Source organism: Bos javanicus, chromosome 2, assembly GCF_032452875.1.
Source record: "Bos javanicus breed banteng chromosome 2, ARS-OSU_banteng_1.0, whole genome shotgun sequence".
NCBI lineage: Eukaryota > Metazoa > Chordata > Mammalia > Artiodactyla > Bovidae > Bos > Bos javanicus.
The window spans coordinates 8,970,749-8,992,821 of NC_083869.1; the positions used below are offsets into that span (position 1 = coordinate 8,970,749).

Below are 22,073 nucleotides of genomic sequence, written 5' to 3' on the forward strand. Positions count from 1 at the left end.
GCTAAAGCTGAAACTCCAGTACTTTGGCCACCTCATGCGAAGAGTTGACTCATTGGAAAAGACTCTGATGCTGGGAGGGATTGGGGGCGGGAGGAGAAGGGGACGACAGAGGATGAGATGGCTGGATGGCATCACTGACTCGATGGACGTGACTCTGGGTGAACTCCGGGAGTTGGTGATGGACAGGGAGGCCTGATGTGCTGCGATTCATGGGGTTACAAAGAGTCAGACACGACTGAGCAACTGAACTGAACTGAAAGACAAATAACAGTGGAGCAATTCCAATTATTCTATGAGATTAAAACAAAAATGACATCACAGGTATCTTTTGCTTCATTCCTCCTCTGTATTTGGAAATAATAATGAAACTTGTAATTGGATTAAGATAACTGGCAGGAGAAGCCATTAGGAAAGGAGGTAATTCTGGTTCCATTCACCTCTACTCCCATTCCTCTGTAGAAATGAACTGTTTTTACAGGCCAAGTAGGCTGTTTGAATTACTTTCATATTTCACATTATTTTAATAAAGATATATATTTAACCATAGATATTTTGAATAGCAAACTTAGTTCACCATGAATTATTATTTTTGTAAATGGGTTAGAATGTTTTAAAATAGTTTTTAAGACATTATTATATTAAAACATAGGTGACTTCATGGTTATACTGTAATAATTTAACTAATTTAATATCTAGAGAAAATAAAAGGAAATTTATTCATTGACATTCTGTATAAGAATAATTTTAATAGTAATAAATACATCATCCTAGTTGATAAATGGAAAGTCATAACTTTATATAATAAATTGTGATAATTGATACACATATATTGTTTTTCTTGCAGATTATCCAAAGAACACACGAAAGATGAAAACAACACTGCAAAAAGGTGAATGTTCATTTGTGTGCTCGTTAGTAGCATTTATATAAGGTACTTGGAAATTCAATTCTCAGCTTTCTCTGATAAGAGATTCATCATAAATCCACGTGATTTTTGAAATGGAGTTTTTGTTCAGTGGATATAATAAAAAAAGTAGAAACAATATGCATGATAGTTCATAAGGGAAGACTTAAGCTCTGTGTTTACTCATTCTCATGTGGTGTGCTGTCTGGTATGAGATCAGTAACAATCCGGAGCCACGCATCTGCTATTCTAACATCTCCCAAATAGTGGTTTAGATGTTTCTGTTCCTTCTTTAGTTCTCAGATGTCTCATCCTTTGATAACCTCAGCGCTGTGTGGCTCTAGCAAGTTTCGTTCAGTATTCTCCTGAGTGGATATGCCTTTGAGTTGTCAAAATCTACATGCAAAAAATATGTGGAGATATTTAACAATAAATAATGGCTTCTGTCAACATTATTTAGTGTTTACATATTTTTAATTTGGGGATTTAAGTAATTTTACTTACAGTTTTTAATTAAAAATAATTAAGTTTTGGTGAATATGTTGTAACAAGAAAGACATGCTTCTTTTTAAGAAAGGTCTAGAAAATGACTTTACTCAATTACCATTCACAGCATTTACATAGGAATGAGAAAATATTGAACAAAAAGATGAAATTATCTAACTCATGACATGAAAATGAAAGAAAGTGAGCCACCAGGGAAGCCCTAAGACATGAAAGAGATACACAATTCAAAGTGAATTTTAGTTTTACTGACTTTGACTTAATTATGTGAGAAAGAGCTGAAGAATTATACAACTCATTGATAAGCTTAAAATAGTTTATGGTCCAGAATTACAATCAAAATTTATAAAATAAATTTAGCAGCAAAGTTTGTATAACCAACATAAGTAAATGTATTTATTTACAAGTTGTAAAATAACTTTCTATAAATATTGAATTAATTTTTGCAAAAGTGTTCACTACGTCAATTAAATGAAATTCTTCCTATCTGTAATGTCATATTTATAACTAGGCTTTTTGTCGATCAAGTAAGAGATGATATCTTTGATATTTAAATGTTAGGATTTTTTTTCCAAAAATGTAGAATTAGGAAAAAACTATATGCAGGGAAAAGTTACTAGAAAATTATACTACTTAATTTATATTTAATGATTCAGAATTGATTCTATTTTGATCCTACATATGAAAGAGAATAAAGCTATCAATTCTATTCACATTTAAAAATGGTCAGATGCTGAAATTAATCAATAATGAAGACCTTTAAACATACTGATTTGAAGTTAACTTTGTTATATACCTCGTAGCATCACCATCAGAACAGTTACAGAGGCAATGGAGATTCTCTACAACCCACCTTGTTTGCTTCAGATAGTTACCAAGTTGGCAGCTTGGAACAAAAGTTAGGAGTGAGAATCATGTGGCTTATGGAAGTTGGTATATAGCTTAAAGCTTGCATTCTAGGTTTTAACTGAGCATCAATTTAGAGCAACAACTGTATATAGATTCAATACAAATATTAAAACTTTATTTATCTGAAGAATACTGGAATGAATTTCTTAATTTTTAATCATAAATATTTTAAGCTGTAGGCCTAAGCAGAATAATTTTATAAGTATGCAATATCAATTAATAAAATAAAATCTTTCCTACAATGGGGTCTCATATAAATGATAGCAACTTCCAGTTGTATAATTCCTTAATTACATTTCAGGATAATTTATTACCATTTTTCTCATCTTTATAGTCAATATTTTTTTACCTACTCCCTTTTGTTAAGCATAGAATTCTTATATTGTTTGTTAATATGATTTAAAGTTTTATAAGAAGTACATACTAAGACCTAAACAAATCAACTTAGTGATCAAATGTATTTTTCTTTCTCTTATTGTATATTAAAAAAATTTAAGGAATAGGATTTTTCCTTTTTTCATATATCATACTTAAGCACAAATTGTTACCATGGAAATAATAGTAACAGTCACCTTAAGAAACAAGAGGAAGTAAACAGGGAACTAAATAATTTTCAAATTGGTACTTTGAGAAGTCATAGTAATAGATACTTTACTCTATATTAAAATATTATATTTTACTTAATAAAATAATTTTTTCATGCAGATTGATTTTTCTACTGTTTCAGAAATCATTAACATTATTAAATACATGTTCTTTTTAAAATAAACACTCATGAATATTGTTTCCTTGAGATGGATACAACATGCTTTAAGATGTGAAAAGATTGTGCGGTTCATTTTTGCCTTCATGGGCAGCAGCACAGAGGGCAGAAAATGGGGAAGCTGGAGCTTTCCCCTGAAAATTCAAGCACAATATATCTTGCAATCATAATTTTGAAAATAATTTGAAGCTCTTCTTTCTGAGTATGCATGTAAACAAGGCTTGTAATGTAAACCACAGTGGCATAACTTCTATGACAGCTGTGTTTAGCCTGGATTGGAGCACTATCAAAGATTGGGTATTAGGCTTTTTCAAAAGCCTCTCCAGTCCCTGAACATGTATTTCCTTTCTGCCTCTGCACTATTGGAGTCATTCCAATGCCTGGAAGAAAAATAAGAGACACAGTGGTGGAGGATGTCATACCTAATACAGATATTGATTTCAGCATAAGAATTTAGGAGCTTCTAAGAATAGCCGTGAAAGCCTCCACCCCGCCTCAAAACTTCTCTGTTTATAAAAATTGAAGCCATTCATAATGAAGCAGTACAGTATACTTTAAAATTAGATTACACATCTGAAAAGTATGAAATTTGTGGATCTTTCCTAAATGTAGATGCACATAAGGTTAACAAAAATAAATAAACCAAATTTTTGCCATAATACTTTATACTTCCAAACCAAGGGTAATCAAACCCCAGTATCTTTTATTCTCTCAATATATGAAAAAGTTGATAGTTAATGTGCTAACTATGAGAAATTTAGAACTTGAAATTCCAATAGACTCAATGTATGATCGTTGTACATACATTGTTCTAAATGTCAAAGTGGATAAAATACAGTTATGGATAATGTTATATTTTACCTTTTATCTTTATCTTTTCATATGTACTCCTTAAATAACTTCAACTTAACCAGTTGTTTATATTTTTAATTAACATAATTAAATTACTCAAAAAAAGAATACTACTTTCTTATGTTTTAATAATTTCTAGAAAAGCCAGATTACTGCTTTTTGGAAGAAGATACTGGAATCTGTCGTGGTTATATCATTAGGTATTTTTATAACAATCAATCAAAGCAGTGTGAACGTTTCACATATGGTGGGTGCCTCGGGAATCTCAACAACTTTGAATCACTAGAAGAATGCAAGAACACCTGTGAAGACACATGTATGTTTATTTCTCATCTCCTTTTACTTCATTTTATAGGCATTCTTTTTAAAATAAGACATCTTAAAGGATGTTCAGGTTTACCCAGATTTTGCTGCAGCCATGCAAGTGACGATCCCTTGTATTCACTCTAAATCTGATATAAATTAGTCACTATCTTAATTTTTTTAAGAAATAGAGAATTAACAAATTTATGTGTGCTAAATTCTTTGTCGTGTCCAATTCTTTGTGACCCTATGAACTGTAAACCCCAGGCTCCTCTGTCCGTGGGGAGTGGGTTGCCATGCCCTCCTCCAGAGGATCTTCCCAACCAGGGGTCAAACCCGTGTCTCTTATGTCTACTGCATTGGCAGGTGGGTTCTTTACCAGTAGCGCCACCTGGGAAGCCCTAAGAAATTTATAGTGGAAATTATTTTCATCGAAAAAAAAATTTGTAGGTTAGATTATTTAATTTTCCTTTCTGAGAATACTGTAGTAAAATTTAGGCACAAGAGTAGGACTGCTAAAATCCCTTAGGTTTATAACAATTTGAGGGAAAATGGTTCTTTGGAAACTACCACTGAAGATCAGTTTTATCTAGCTATAAAATTAATTAAAGGAGTGACTTAAACATTAACTGTTACCCCCTTTTGTTTTGACAAAGAACATCAAAGATACTCATGGAAATATTATAAGATATATGTATAGATAGGTTTAAAGATTCACCACTGTTCACCACTTCCCAAGTGGCTCTGGGTAAGAATCCAGTTGCCAGTGCAGGAGATACAGGAGACTCAGGTTTGATCCCTGGGTCAGGAAGATCCCCTGAAAAAGGAAATGGCAACCCACTCCAGTATCTTTGCCTGGAAAAATCCCGTGGGCAGAGGAGCCTGGCAGACTACAGTTCATAGGGTCTCAAAAGTCAGATGTGACTGAGCGAATGAGCATGCAGCACAATTTAACAAAGCAATGTAAATAAAATTTCTAGACATTTACTTTTCTAAACACAACTTCTGTGCTTTATGTGTACAGTTATGAGCTTGTGACAATGTCCTCTATTTTAATTGGCTATATATGTTTTCCAGTGAATGATTTCCAGGTAGATGATCATAAAATCCAGGATAATGCTATGAATAATGCCTCCTTGACTCCCCAGCCTAGCAAGGAACCCAGCTCCTTTGGTAAGACTCTGTTTCAATTACTGCCAGAAAAATATTATCATGGTAACAATAGAAGAATGTGTATGAGAACTATGTTTTTTAGAAAATTATACCTCTTGTTCTTTAATTATAGATCTGATGAAATACTGAGTATTTCAGTATTTATTTCAGTATTTATACTGAATATTTCAGTATTTGTATCAGTACTATTATTTCAGAAATAATAGTAGATGAAATACTGAGACTCAAAACTGCTTAAGATCTTTAGTCCCAGAAAAATGATAATTTTCCTAATCTATTTTAAAGTATGCTTTGAAGTAAGTTTTTGATTACACATCACATGAAAACTTTTACATGATACTTAACTCTATGCTAAATTTATCTTGTAACATAATAGCTAGGGGTTATCAGCTTCAGTGCCTAATTGTAAATGTTTGCAATGGCAGCCTAGAATGGTCTTAAATTGAGCCTAGCGTTGGCCTAGGTCTCTGGTGTCAGTCACAGGAGAGATTAGGAATTTGGTGACTAACCATCCCTAAGGTTAAGTCACCCTGAGGGACTTTTCTTTTGGAAGTATGCAGAACTCTTTTTCTGGACTCTATCCTGTCAACATATTTGTAGAATTTAAAGAAACATACAGGAAATATGCCCGCAAAAATGCAGAACTGTGAAAATTCTGGGAAACATAACCAGACATAACAAATATCTAGACAGAAACCACCCGAAAAGTTGGAAGTTAATGGGACGAATGTAAGGTCCTTACTAAATTTAAAAAGTCACATGTGCTCTTTCAGAAACTGAAGATTTTGCTTAGAAGCAGTCCATATAAAATTGTTAAATGTAAAGTTTGCATTGTTCAAAGAGTTCTGTGACATTAAAATTGCAACTTTAAGATGAAAAGAGACATACTGTCTCCACCCCAGTCATGCGTCAGAAACAGATGGGGTTCCGAATGTCTTTGAGCATCTTTCTTTACAAAAAAAAACAAATAAGCAAGCAAAACTTCTGCCCAGATGGATTTAAGAGACTGTAATACTGACTGATTTGTCTAGAATGAGGAATATAGACCTACATTGACCTGATTGTGTCTATGGACTTGTTTCAGCCCTGAAGGCAATGCATTAGAAGTCCCCACACTGTGACTTAGAAGGATTGGAAAGAGTAAGATGTGAGACCTAAGAGAGAACGTTATGTATGCTCTTGGTGCTTGAAACACTGTCCTGTGAAAGGAGAACTAAATTCTGTACGTGCCTCACTCAGCCCTCTCTATTTCAGTCTTCCCTATTCACACACCAGGACGTGGTTCTTTATCTCCCTCAACCCAGCCAAAGAATCGGGTTTATTGAATGAAATCTAAAGCACAGATCTCTTTCTATAAAAGTGTTTCTTTTTAATGTGAGGTCTTCAAAAATGGATGAGTGCTTCAGGGACTAACGTCCCCAAATTGTAGGCACTGACGCAGTGTTCCAGCAGCACTTGAGATGTCATAGGAAAGGAAAGGAAAGTGAAGTCGCTCAGTCGTATCCGACTCTTTACGACCCTGCGGACTGTAGCCCACCAGGCTCCTCCATCCATGGGATTCTCCAGGCAAGAATACTGGAGTGGGTTGCCATTTCCTTCTCCAGGGGATCTTCCCGACCCAGGGATCGAACCCAGGTCTCCTGCATTGCAGGCAGACACTTTAACCTCTGAACCACCAGGGAAGCCCTTGAGATGTCATAAAAGGTATGCAAAATTTCAGAGGGAATTAGACCCTATGGTACATTCAAAATGCTTTCAGGTCCTTAGATTTTATAATTAGAGCAGTGAGTTCAATACCAAATGAAAAGAGTCTAATTTTTAAATACTACTTTGTAATAATGATAATCCTAAGTATCTTTGTACTTCTAATTTTTTATCTGTGAAATTACTTAGAAGTACAAAGATACTTAGGATTATCATTATTACACATTGTTTCTTTGTGTCCTTCCAGCCCTGTGTCTTTCAGTGACATTTTATTTTATCCAATTAAATATCCCATGATGAAAAGCACACTAACTCTTATTGCTGTGAAAGATGTGAAAGTTAACAACAAATATATTATTGAATGTAAAGGTACGTGTGATAAATATATCTACATGTGAAATTAGTTTTTAATGTGTTTCAATTATTTTTGTTTGGGTTACTTTACTAATTCAAATAGAGATCATTAGTTATTTACCATTAAAGTGAATAGAGTAGGTTAGGAGATGGTTTTGCCTTGGAGTATAATACTTGATTTTTAGCAGGCATACTAGAAAAACAAAAAGGGGGAAATACAGAAAAATGTGAGAAAATAATGTTTTAAATACTGTCTACTAAATGCCCTCCCTAAATTTTTATGTAGATGCACATTAAAAAGTATATTAAACAAATTAATAGTTTTAAAAGCATATCATTAACTAAGGAAGCAGTAACATTCACACCATAAATTTAAAGCGAAACAATGTTAAAAGAGATTTTTTTAATTTCAAATAATAGACATTTAATTTCAAATAATAGACATTTGAGGGATAGTTCTTTCATAGTAACTGCATTTAAAATTAGGGCACATGGTCTCCCTTTTTGTTTAGAGAACTATTTTATTTTGGGGGGTTTGTATTTGCTTCAAAATCTAAATTCCTCTAGCTATTTTGACCCCTAACCCTCTTTTCCTGGGAGCATTCTCTTATTCTTTTGTTTTGTAGCATTCCTAATTTAAAACATGAAACAATGTTGCAATAACTTCTCTCTGGTGGCTTAAACATGTAAAGGATGACAATGAAGCTCTGCCTCTAATCTTCCTAAAACCTACATGATCCCATGTCTGCTCCATCCAAGATGAGGCAGGTGGAGATGCAGCTGTTCCTTTCCATCATCTAAGACCTAGATGATCCCTCCTCCATCCCATCCAGCAGCAGACTGTAGGAAGGCAATTGTGCCCCCACCCTTTCAAAACCTAGATTATCCCTCCCTCGACCCTTCAAAAGGCTTTGTGGAGGTCTATAAAGACACTCTTGATATTCCAAATCAAAAAGTATTACATCCATCACTGCTTGCAATTACATTAATACATGTTACAATAATTTAAGAAACTACAGTTCAATGTTTACAGTAAAACCTTGCTCAAGGTTTTAGCAAATGTAAAAGGTTCTCTGTAGTGTTAGATTCTTTTGAAAAGATGTAAATCCTTTAAGATTTTGATTCAGCATACAGCAATAGAACATGCCCCACAGTACAAATAGAATAGCATTCATTTAAAATTTTTGTCATTGAAAACAATCCTTGAGTATTTGAATATTCCAAAAATACAGTGAGATTGTGTTATTGTTAAGTGAAATATTTGCAAATATAATTTTAATGTTTCTCTTTCTGATGATGATAGAAAAACACTTTAGAAATATTGTTGAATGTTACTAGAAAATGATTTGGTAATTCTTAAAACTGCTATTCTCAACCACAATGTTGCAAATTAGCATGAGAATATGTTTTTTCCAGTGAACCTTCTTGACTTAAGATATTTGAATGCTTATTAAGCACAAGTGTTAGTCGTTCAGTTGTGTCCGACTCTTTGCGACCCCATGGACTGTAGCCCGCCAGGCACCTCTCCAGGCGAGAGTACTGGAGTGGGTTGCCATTTCTTTCTCCATATTAAGCACAACTGAGGTTTAATTTTCTCCTTTCATTTCTGTATTTCAATATTAATAGGCTCCTACATTGCAAGCAGAGTCTTTACTGTCTGAGCCACCAGGAAAGCCCAATAGGCTACACGGGTGACCTCAAAGATTGAAACATGCTCTTCCTTAAAGAGGATTTTATAAATGTTTTGTAAGCATGCCCCTGTGCACAAGTGAGAGAAAATTATTTGAGTTTGATTTATTGTTCTGAATTATGAGGATCTCCTTGTAGTTACAAGAAATGTATCCTCCATACATGCAGGAGAGAAATAATTCTAACACAATATCTCTAAATGTATGCAGTTCTGTGTATGATCTTCAGGATGAAAGACTGTCACAACTGCTTCTTGACTTTCTTGGTGTGATTGGCACTATAATAGAGTGGATAAGAGAAATGACTCTGCGTCTGAAGACTTGGGCTCAAATCCCATTTCTTCCACTTACCGCCTGTGCAACCTTAAAATAATTCTTAACCTCTCTGAACCTTACTTTTTCCTACTACAAAATGAGGATGGTAGTAATATAGTGCTTACCTCATAGACTTTATTGTAAGGTGAAGTCATTCAATATACATAGCTTGCTTAGGACAGTGGCTGATACCTCTTCAGTGCTACATAAATATGATTCATCATTTTTAACCCATATGATTCAGAGCAATACAAGCCTTAGTTCCCAGGCCTTAGTTTCTCACCTCTAAAACAACTCTTTGTAAGTTCCCATTTGCAGGAAAAGGTGATACTTCAGCCACTTATAAAATCTCTAATTATTCAGATAAAGTGCTTCAGCACATATACTATATATAAATGATAATCAACTTTTATTTTTTTAATTATGTTTTTAATTTATTTATTTTAATTGGAGGCTAATTACTTTACAATATTATATTGGTTTTGCCATACATCAGCATGAATCCGCCACAGGTTTTAAAAGAGAATTCACAGTAGAGCTAAATTAATACTTATATGGAAACTTAAACAGTTCAAATGTGTTTCCTAGAAACAAATTAAAGAATACTGGTATGAAGTATTGTGGGGCCTTGGGACAAAAGAATTTTGAGTAATTTTTCTTTACATTTTATAATATTTCCAACTTTATAGATTTTCAGAGTTCTGCCGCCGTTTTCCCATTTATTAAAGACTGAGCATTTGGTAATCACTTTTGTTCACTTCTCTCCAGTCATTAAATTTTATTACTTTCTCTGATGAAATGTCCATTCTCATCTTTTCCATTTTCAATCTTACCTGTTTTGTTCAGTCTATTGTTCCTTGATGTTTAGATTACCTCAACAATCATATGTCATCCAAACTGGGATGCTAATGAAAGTAGGATGCTAAAAATCATTTATTTATTTACAATATATATTTACAGATAGAAAATTAGGATTGTGATTTTGGCAGATAAATAACAGTTTTATTTTAAAGTGTATTACAATTTTTCAAAAATCATATATATGTTGGAATATGATATACCAAAAAAATAAGTATGAACCAGTGCTAGCTCAGGCAAACCAGACGTTACAGACCATTCAGTTCAGTTCAGTTCAGTTGCTCAGTGGTTTCTAACTCTTTGTGACCCCATGAACCGCAGCACACCAGGCTTCCCTGTCCATCACCAACACGCGGAGCTTGCTCAAACTCATGCCCATTGAGTCGGTGATGACACCCAACCATCTCATCCTCCCTCTGTCGTCCCCTTTTCCTCCCACCTTCAGTTTTTTCCCCTTCCATAAGAAAGACTTCTTCCTCTCTCTCCCCCTTGGCTTTTTATTTTGATTCATTTAATAATTAAATTGATTTTTGTGTCAGCTCTGACTTACTGACTAGATGGCAAGTTTTTTTAAAGGAAGGAACAATGGATTTTGTATTTTGTAGACTCCCCTCCTCCAGTGTTTATCCCACTGTTAGGCACCAGAGAAATGACTTATATATTTTTATTTATTAATTTTGTAATCCACAGTTATAACAGAAAGAACAAATGATGGTTAGAAGAATGCTGATCACACTTGCTGATGTGTTTTTGAACATCATTGGCATTCATGGTCCATGCTCATTCTAGGATTATATACCATTTTATGCATATGCTAATAATTGTGCTTTTGATATTTCTTTAATATTTATATGGCATGTGTACAGATGGCTTCCATTCTGTACCGTTAATAACATTTGAATAACATTTAATATTTATACAGAGAGAGTTAATATATTCCTCTCCATATATCTCTTTGGTAAATGTCTAAATAGCAAAGAAAAACTAATGTTTTCAAGTATTCATATTGGTTCTGAACTTTTAGAGTAGACCTGACTCATTCATGAAAAAAGTGAGTTATTCTGCTTCTCATAACTGACATTCTTCTGTATATCAACTGCAAATAGCTGTCTTGGGACTACTCCAGTTACATGATATTTTGGAAAAAAACAATCTTTGAATATATTTAAAAGACTATTGCCAACCCAGTCTGATACTTGTTGTCTGGCTGAGAAAAGGAACATCTCTATACCTGACCTAGTCCTGTGTTGCTTCCTGGCAGCCTCCAGTCAAGGGAGAGTGACTGGGTGGTATTCTGAAGGCCATTTGGGTACCTGGAACTCTGTCTTTCTCCTGACTGTATTCAATGTATGACATAGTGCCAGATTCCATATATATATATGTATATATATGGGTGAAAAAAATGGGTAGAAAAAAACACACAACACACAGATCTTTTAAATTTGTTTTGCTTCTCATTAGCCTTCTGAAAGAGGTATTACACTCACAAATTACCTACCTGACACCAAACACCATTACTGATATAGTCGATTTAATATTTGAAAGATAATTTTGTCACCTATTTGGCCTCTTGTTGAAAATTTGATTATATAAAGAAAAATATTACAACCACACTTTGGAAAGAAAATAATCCCCATCAAGTAAAGAGTTATGCACGTAGCTGTATACCACAGTTAATCACTAAGCACTGTCAACAACTCTTGAAAACCCCAATCAACAAATTATATCCATAGTCCCCCAAAATATCTTATTTTTCATATGGTGTTCTCAGATCAAAAGACACAGAAACTTCCCTCATAATCTAAACATGTCTATATGATGAATCTGGTGCCATTGAGCTGGCTTTACAAAAATAGATAAAAACTTGTGGTAAGTATCCATCAGATCTCCTGCTTCCTGGCAGGAGTGAGGTGAGAAATAAAAATGTAGCACTGCATCTCTGCCAAGATGGTGGCCATCCAAACACAGTCACCCTAGGTGACCACTGACTACGTTTTGCCAATCCTTTTCTTCCTGGCCCATCTCTGGTTTTAACAAGGATAAATTTTTTTTTTTTACCATAAGATTCTGTTTAAGATTCCTCCAGAGAAGTGTTACAGATGCCTTTAAAAGAGAAAATTCACAGACCTCCATTTTGTGAGTATTAATTTTATATGAACAAGTAAAATGGTAGGAATAAACTTCTTAGGCATGTGACCATTATACAACTCTCAGTCAAGCTTCAGTTCAGTTCAGTTGCTCAGTTGTGTCTGACTCTTTGTGACCCCACGGACTGAAGCTCACCAGGCCTCCTTGTCCATCACCAACTCCCGGAGCTTACTCACACTCATGTCCATCATGTTGGTGATGTCATCCAACCGTCTCACACTCTGTTGTCCCATTCTTCCCCTGCCTTCAGTCTTTCCCAGCATCAGGGTCTTTTCAAGTGAGTCATTTCTTGGCATCAAGTGGCCAAAGTATTGGAGTTTCAGCTTCAGCATCAGTCCTTCCAATGAATATTCAGGGCTGATTTCCTTTAGGATTGAGTGGTTGGATCTCCTTGCAGTCCAAGGGACTCTCAAGAGTCTTCTCCAACACCACAGTTCAAAAGCATCAATTTTTCAGCACTCAGCTTTCTTTATAGTCCAACTCTCACATCCATACATGACTACTGGAAAAACCATAGCTTTGACTAGACAGACCTTTGTTGTCAAAGTAATGTCTCTGCTTTTTAATATACTGTCTAGGTTGACCATTGCTTGTCTTCCAAGGAGCAAGTGTCTTTTAATTACATGGCTGCAGTCACCATCTGCAGTGATTTTGGAGCCCAAAAAAGGTAAAGTCTGTCACTGTTTCCATTATTTCCCCATCTATCTGCCATGAAGTGATGGGACCAGATGCCTTGATCTTAGTTCTCTGAATGTTGAGCTTTAAGCCAACTTTTTCACTTTCCTCTTTCACTTTCATCAATAAGCTCTTTAGTTCTTCTTCACTTTCTGCCATAAGGATGATGTCATCTGTGTATCTGAGGTTATCGATATTTCTCCTGGCAGTCTTGATTCCAGCTTGTGCTTCATCCAGCTCAGCATTTCTCATGATGTACTCTGCATATAAGTTAAATAAACAGGATGACAGTATACAGCCTTGATGTACTTCTTTCCTGATTTGGAACCATTTTATTGTTCCATGTCCAGCTCTAACTGTTGCTTCTTGACCTGCATACAGATGTCTCAGGAGGAAGGTCAGGTGGTCTGATATTCCCATCTCTTTCAGAATTTTCCACAGTTTGTTGTGATCCACACATTCAAAGGCTTTGGTATAGTCAATAAAGCAAGGGTAGATGTTTTTCTGGAACTCTCTTGCTTTTTTGATAATCCAGTGGATGTTGGCACTTTGATCTCTGGTTCCTCTGCCTTTTCTAAATCCAGCTTGAACATCTGGAAGTTCATCCACATATAAATACAATACAAACTACAAATAAATTGACAATGATAATAAACAATAAAACATAAATTAATAATACTAATTGATTTATTTAATGGCACATGTTTTTGCTAACAGGGAAAAGTCTCTATAACATGATTTTGGTATGGACTGCTATAGGACAGGATAGGAATGAGATAGGAACAGGTTAGAAAAGCTTGTGCCATTCTATGTTGTGTGTAATTCTTTTACTGCCCTTTTTCTATTTGAATGCTGGACAATCTTTACAGGAATGAGCTTGAAAAGCATTGATATAACATGTGTAGTGTAGGGGAATCTCAAATTTATCTTTTCTATGGAGAAGGCAATGGCAACCCACTCCAGTACTCTTGCCTGGAAAATCCCATGGATGGAGGAGCCTGGTGGACTGCAGTCCATGGTGTCGGTAAGAGTCAGACAGGACTGAGCGACTTCACTTTCACTTTTCACTTTCATGCATTGGAGAAGGAAATGGCAACCCACTTCAGTGTTCCTGCCTGGAGAATCCCAGGGATGGCGGAGCCTGGTGGCCTGCCGTCTATGGGGTCGCACAGAGTTGGACATGACTGAAGCAACTTAGCAGCAGCAGCAGGGACTCAGAAGAAAGAGCTTTCTAGTTTATCACTTATTAATTCTACTAAATAAATCTGACTGACTAGTGCAGATATGATCAGAGAGGGCATAAAATCCTAAAACTTTGGTCTATTTCTAGAATCTGCCCAGGTTGAACATCAGAACCCAATAATTCTTGCCCTTCAAATATTTGAGCTCTCTGTATGCTGTTTGACTCGGACTGTTACTTCCAAAACTTTTTAGCCTTCTTGTTCGATAAACCTGCTTTGTTAGGTATCTTTCTCCTGTTCAGACTTATTAAATTCCAATTCCACTCATATAACTAAGGGTAAGAAGCATCTAAGATACTCTGAACCTGAGCTTCAAAGAAGACAGACTTTGAGACTCAAATATAAAGGGGAACTTGTGACTACTTTCATTTTACCTGAAAATAATTAAAATACCTTTGCTTAATTATTTTTATTTTCTAGTTAGTTTTTAGAGTTTTTCTATGACATACCATAACCATTAAGCACATTGGCTTTATGGGCAGAAAACTGTGGGTTTAAATTCCAATTCTGCTATTTGCAGACTCTGCCTCTGGCCTTGAAAAAAATTATACCACTCTCAGCCTCAAGTTCCTCATCTGTTATATGTGAAGAGTAATATCTCATAAAGTTTTTATGAAGATTATGATGATTAAACTCAGTATTTAGCACAAATAACTCAAAGGTATTAATATTTAAGTTTTTTATGTTAATGGTGTCCATGATTATCCATAATGGTATTATGATTATCTGGATAATCAACAGAGGTTTATAGCAGGAAAAAAATAAAATAATCAGGGGTACCATTTGTATACATTTTATTACATTTGTATTACATTTTATAATACAACTAAAGTATGTAACCTCGATTTGAAGTTTCTTCATTTAATATACTTAATACTATGATTACCTGAAATAACATAAACCATTTGTAAAATTCAAACATAATTATAAAACACCAATATATGTTTTATGTCTTTGGGTCTTATTTCTAATCAAAGGAATATCAAACCTGTGTTTCCAACTTAATCTTATGACTTGAGGTACGGATTTGTTATACTTTTAAATTTTGGTTCAGTTCAACATACTGAATGTCTCCTATATGAGGATTTGTCACGCAGACTGGGAGTCTAATAATTATAAACAGAAGGTGGTTTTGTCCTTTATTGGCATGCCTGGGAGATAGGGGCATGTTATAGATGTTTTCAGTGTCTACTATATGCTCAGACAGAGACCTGAACAAGTGTTAAGGGAGGACAAAGTCTTGATGTTGTACTTCCATTGAAGAATGTCAAAATTAAAATTTTCTGTCTCCTCAAAACTTGGGTTTTATCTTCTAACATCTTGGACTTGTTTGCCTAGATGCTAGCTAATCCACAGGCATAGCTCACAATTTCATCTTTGTTCAGAGAAATTTTCTGAAGTACGATGTTCAGTTGCTCAGCCATGTCAGAGTCTTTGTGACTCCATGGACTGTAGACTGGCCGGCTCCTCTGCCCATGGAATTTTCAGGCAAGAATACTGGAGTGGGTTTCCATTTCTTCCTCTGGGGGATCTTCCTGACCCAGGGATTGAATCTGTGTCTGCTGAGTCTCCTGCATTAGCAGGCAGATTCTTTTAACACTATGCCACCTGGGAAGCCATTTTCTAAAGTAAAGCCACATTGAAATAAAGCCATGATTACAAAATTACAAATTTGGAAGCTATTGACTATATTTTATAATATAATTACATTTCAAAATATTTTAGAAAACATTCCATCTTCTAAGTCAACTAATCTAGAAATAATAGAATTTGCCTTCTCTCTATCTGTCTCCCAACCCACATTCACTCTGGTGCTTAATTTTAGCCATTGCTGCTCTAACTGCAGTAGTTAGGGTTCTCTTATACTCTGCTTTTTTCATGTCTCCTACTGGATTCAGCTGACACATACCTGGTTGAATTTGTTTTATGTATAAAGATAGATAATTGCCTCTTTTATCTTTTTATATGTTCAGTCATTTATTAAGGTCTACATCATAAAATCAAATATGTTAGTATGCAAGGACCTTCTTAATTTGGTCTGAATTTGCTGATCAAAGGAAGGATTTGGTACTCAGCTCCCTGAAACAATCTCAGAAGACAAAAAGCAATTTCTTCAACAAGTGATCAGGTGGTTCCTAAAACCTAAGTTGGTTGGTAAAATAGAAGCCTCAATATAGGCATGTAAAATAGTACACACAGACATCACCAGATGGTCAACACCGAAATCAGATCAATGATATTCTTTGCAGCCAAAGATGGAGAAGCTCTATACAGTCAGCAAAAACAAGACCAGGAGCTGACTGTGGCTCAGATCATGAATTCCTTATTGCCAAATTCAGACTTAAATTGAAGAAAGTGGGGAAAACCACTAGACCATTCAGGTATGACCTAAATCGAATCCCTTATGACTATACAGTGGAAGTGAGAAATAGATCTAAGGGACTATATCTGATAGAATACCTGATGAATTATGGACAGAGGTGCGTGATATTGTACAGGAGACAGGAATCAAGACCATCCCCATGGAAAAGAAATGCAAAAAAGCAAAATGGCTGTCTGAGGATGCCTTGAAATAGCTGTGAAAAGAAGGGAAGCAAAAAACAAAGGAGAAAAGGAAAGATATACCCATCTGAATGCAGAGTTCCAAAGAATAGCAAGGAGAGATAAGAAAGCCTTCCTCAGTGATCAATGCAAAGAAATAGAAGAAAACAAATGAATAGGAAAGACCAGAGATCTCTTCAAGAAAATTAGAGATAGCAAGGGAACATTTTATGCAAAGATGGGCTCAATAAAGGACAGAAATGGTACGGACCTAACAGAAGCAGAAGATATTAAGAAGAGATGGCAAGAATACACAGAAGAACTGTACAAAAAAGATCTTCACGGCCCAGATAATCACGATGGCGTGATCACTGACCTAGAGCCAGACATCCTGGAATGTGAAGTCAAGTGGGCCTTAGAAAGCATCACTATGAACCAAACCTAGTAGAGGTGATGGAATTCCAGTTGAGCTATTTCAAATCCTAAAGACGATGCCGTGAAAATGCTGCACTCAATATGCCAGCAAATTTGGAAAACTCAGCAGTGGCCACAGGTCTGGAAAAGGTCAGTTTTCATTCCAATCTGAAAGAAAGATAATGCCAAAGAATGCTCAAACTACCACACAGTATACTCATTTCACACGCTAGTAAAATAATGCTCAAAATTCTCCAAGCCAGGCTTCAGCAGTAAATGAACTGTGAACTTCCTGATTCAAGCTGGTTTTCGAAAAGGCAGAGGAACCAGAGATCAAATTGCCAACATCTGCTGGATCATCGAAAAAGCAAGAGAGTTCCAGAAAAACATCTATTTCTGCTTTATTGACTATGCCAAAGCCTTTGACTGTGTGGATCACAATAAACTGTGGAAAATTCTGAAAGAGATGGGAATACCAGATCACCTGATCTGCCTCTTGAGAAACCTGTATGCAGGTCAGGAAGCAACAGTTAGAACTGGACATGGAACAACAGACTGGTTCCAAATAGGAAAAGGAGTCCAACAAGGCTGTATATTGTCACCCTGCTTATTTACCTTATATGCAGAGTACATCATGAGAAACACTGGGCTGGAGGAAGCACAAGCTGGAATCACGATTGCCGGGAGAAATATCAATAACCTCAGATATGCAGATGACAGCACCCTTATGGCAGAAAGTGAAGAGGAACTAAAAAGCCTCTTGATGAAAGTGAAAGAGGAGAGTGAAAAAGTTGGCTTAAAGCTCAACATTCAGAAAATGAAGATCATGGCATCTGGTCCCATCACTTCAATACAAATAGATGGGGAAACAGTGGAAACAGTGTCAGACTTTATTTTTCTGGGCTCCAAAATCACTGCAGATGGTATTGCAGCCATGAAGTTAAAAGACGCTTACTCCTTGAAAGGAAAGTTATGACCAACCTAGACAGCATATTAAAAAGCAGAGACATTACTTTGTCAACAAAGTTCCGTCTAGTCGAGGGTATCGTTTTTCCAGTAATCATGTATGGATGTGAGAGATGGACTATAAAGAAAGCTGAGCTCCGAAGAATTGATGCTTTTGAACTGTGGTGTTGGAGAAGACTCTTGAGAGTCCCTTGGACTGCAAGGAGATCCAACCAGTCCATCCTAAAGGAGATCAGTCCTGGGTATACACTGGAAGGATTAATGTTGAAGCTGAAACTCCAATACTTTGCCAAGAGCTGACTGATTGGGAAAAACCCTGATGCTGGGAAAGATTGAGGGCAGGGGGAGAAGGGGGCGTCAGAGGATGAGATGGTTGGATGGCATCACTGACTCAGTGGACATGGGTTTGGGTGGACTCTGGAGTTCTTGATGGACACGGAGGCCTGGCGTGCTGCAGTTCATGGGGTCACAAAGAGTGGGACATGATTGAACAACTGAACTGAACTTAATACAGAATCAGAGACACCACATAAAGATTCAATGTAAGTACAAAATTAAAGGTTTACTGTATAAATTTTAAAGCTATTACATAAGCCAGTTTACATATAAAACTGGCTTTTGGAGCATCATCTTATAGTTTAGCAGTCATACTATATCAACTGCTATTCCTGGCAGAATATGAACTGATTCTGAATTCTGAAATCTATCATAGACCCTCTAAATGGAAGCTAGCCAACTTGTTATTAATGGTGAAGTCAAGACAGTGCATTTGGTTATTAAATTCCCTTTGAAAATGAACAGAAGTCAGGTTAGTGTCTTTTATTCATCTTAAATTTCCACAAATTATAATCTAGACTAAAATATCACATTGTGCAACTACTTCAAAACCTTTATATTTTATTTCATTGTAGATATCAAAGTCTGGATTTTGAATAGGTAAGTGCCTTGTATTTATCTAGAATAAGTATGTTAATTAAAAATAGTCCAGTTTATCTCCTGAAAGGGAGCAAAAAATTTCTATTTCTTCACCTTTAGAGATTGAATGAGATGATACTCAAGGACTCAATAAATCTGGAGCTATAATATCCTTGAGAAACCATATGCTTCATTATTTTAATTCTGTTTTTTATACTAGCTTAATTCAATGATAAGCAGTTAATGACTTTAGGAGAAATGACTAAATGACTTTAGGAGAAATAATTTATATAGTGGGTATAATTCATGTTTCTGAAGAGTAATGTCCTTTAAAATCTTCCCAACTGATGGTGATTTATTGCATTATTAGAACATAATTTTTTTTAAATTTGAAATATTGAGTTGGCCAAAAAGTTCATTTGAGGCTTTTCATAAGATGTTATACAAAAACCCAAATGAAAAAGAAAAAGAAATCTTTGGCTTACCCAATACAGCCTTTTTAGTGATTAATTTCAAGCTGTAACTCCCTATCAAAATGTTATTATCTCTCTACAGTAACTTGGGTCAAATGTGAGTTGAGTCTGATGATCTCTTTAGGTAGTGATTAAAATAGGACAGACAGATGAAATAGTCATCAGATCAGTCATGGAGAAATACTTTCTGAGTGGGAGCTGCTATGTGGTGAGAGACAGTTAAGTCTGCACACCAGATTCCAGACTGTGAGAAGCAGCATTCCACATATCCTCTGATCCAGAAGTCACAAAGAGTTTCAGGCAGAGGTAATCTGATGCTTGAGGCAGTTCAGCAGGTAGTGAAACTCTTTGATGAACCTGTACTGTCAACTGTCTGCTTGCTTTCAAACTTATCCCCTGCATTATTCTTGCTCTTTCCCTTGGTTTCTGAGTAGTTTGGTCAGTGGCAAACTGTTGGAAGACTGGGTGACTAAAGGAAAACAGAGAAGTACGTCTCTCCACCAAAACTGTGGAATATTCTCCATGGTTTCAGATGAGACCAGGCGTGTTCTGGGTGGTATGGTCATAGACGCTCCATGGTTTCGGATCCCAGTGGAGAGACTGTTTTGGTTCTAGCTTTCAAGTGATGTTCCAGGCTCCTGGTATGATAGCAGAGGCACATTCCTTGTTACCCTTAATCTTGGAACTATAGCCCCAGATATACTATGCCAATTTGTCCTCACTTTGAAATAACACTGATTTTGTTATGGGGCCAGTTTTAATTTAGGTTGTGTGTTTGGCAAAAAGAGATGATTTGTTCCCTGTAATCAGAAATTTCTGTCTGTCCTGGAATAAGAAGCTTTAGAGCACTGCTATTAAGACATAATAAGTAACATTTGTGAAGATGTATACTACAAGGATATCTATAATATATGTATATATTATTATTTTCAACTTATTGTGAGCTAATATATTTTGTGTAAAAATGCTAAAGTGAAATAGATGTATAAATCGTACCATGACACTTACACATCTACTATGAGGCATCTGTGGCTGCTTTTTGAGAATAATATTTAAAAGAAGAATAATTTCTTCTGTTTTCTCTGTTTCTCAAATCAGGCTAATTGCTTGTGGGGTATTTCATTTGTTTCTGAGCATGGGTGATAATTTTAGAAGGTCATGGAATTAGAAGCAATGGCAGTTGATAACTATGTTATATTTTTGGCTATGGACTGATGAGAATCCACAACTTACCCACTGGAAAAGCTTTCACACAATATTGGGCTCAATTACAGCATATCTCTCCTAGGTTGTTATAAAATTCCTCTTACATTAACCATTTTTGGAGAAAAAAGACCTCAACATTTTCAGAAAATTAAGCACACATTCTCACCAAGTACATTTTAATTTTGTTTTAAGATGGCAGTAATAATGCTCTATAATCCCTAAATGAGGTGAGGCAAAACATAAATTAGACTACATGATTTTTAGTCAAGTTTTTTTACAAAATCCCAGGAGTTTCTTTTAAATCAGTGTCTATACACCTACTTAAAGATTAAGTAATACAATTTTAATGTGATTTCAGTTCTTGGAATTTGACACAAAATGTCACCTTTCTAAAGTGTTTATCATAAATTCTTCCCATAATATTTTCAATACTTCTCTTATATTTTCAAGAATTTCTCTTTTACATGAGACATTATATCTAGATACTCTAATATTTATTTACATATCTAGAAGGTAGGAGGTTATAAAATTTTGTTTATCAATTTAAGATGTTTTTCACTTTTTTTCTCAGATTATTTTATTTATTTTTTAGTCTGTTTACCTGGGGTTCTTTTGCCTTCAAACCAGTTCTTGCTTTTTGTACAAACTCTTTGCCTTCATTGCTACTGAATTCTTCAAAGTTCTATTTTCTGCCAATATTGTACATTCAGCATATCCTCTTCATCTGCATTTGCTGTACCATGTCTTGCTATATTGATTCCTGGCCTTCCACCAAATTATCTTCAGTTTTGGTTTACTAATAATATCAAGCAGTTTAGCTCTACAACTAAAAAGACTACCATCTTCCCCTCACTGACAGGAATTCCAGAAGGAGCTGAAAACTATCATCAGGCTGAAACCATTTTTATGCTTTGTCATAAGGAAATGAGCGATCCTTTCATTACCCTAGTTGTATTTTTTTCCTTCTATTTTTGAAAGTGGTTGGTCCCATTGACAGACTAGCCCATCTGTCTGGTTTAAACCTGTAAATGTGTGATCTTACCTGCCTTTAGCAATAGTCCTTCCTTTGCAAAAATGTCTAACTCATCTAGAACTGCTGGTTTAATTCACACACACAGAAAAAAAACTTACTACTAAGCCAAATCATCTGGGTTCACTTTCCAAAGC

The 22,073-nt window shown here is 35.5% G+C and overlaps 1 protein-coding gene across 2 annotated transcripts in view; it reads left to right on the forward strand.

Annotated features, from left to right (window-relative positions):
* The window catches only part of TFPI (tissue factor pathway inhibitor), a 94,134-nt gene that overhangs the window by 70,227 nt on the left and 1,834 nt on the right, over nt 1–22,073 (forward strand). For both annotated transcript variants that reach the window (XM_061433308.1, XM_061433297.1), the window contains exons 4-6: nt 845–889; nt 4,072–4,248; nt 5,313–5,408. In XM_061433308.1, coding sequence (XP_061289292.1) covers nt 845–889; nt 4,072–4,248; nt 5,313–5,408 — 318 coding nt within the window. The remainder of the gene's footprint in view (nt 1–844; nt 890–4,071; nt 4,249–5,312; nt 5,409–22,073) is intronic.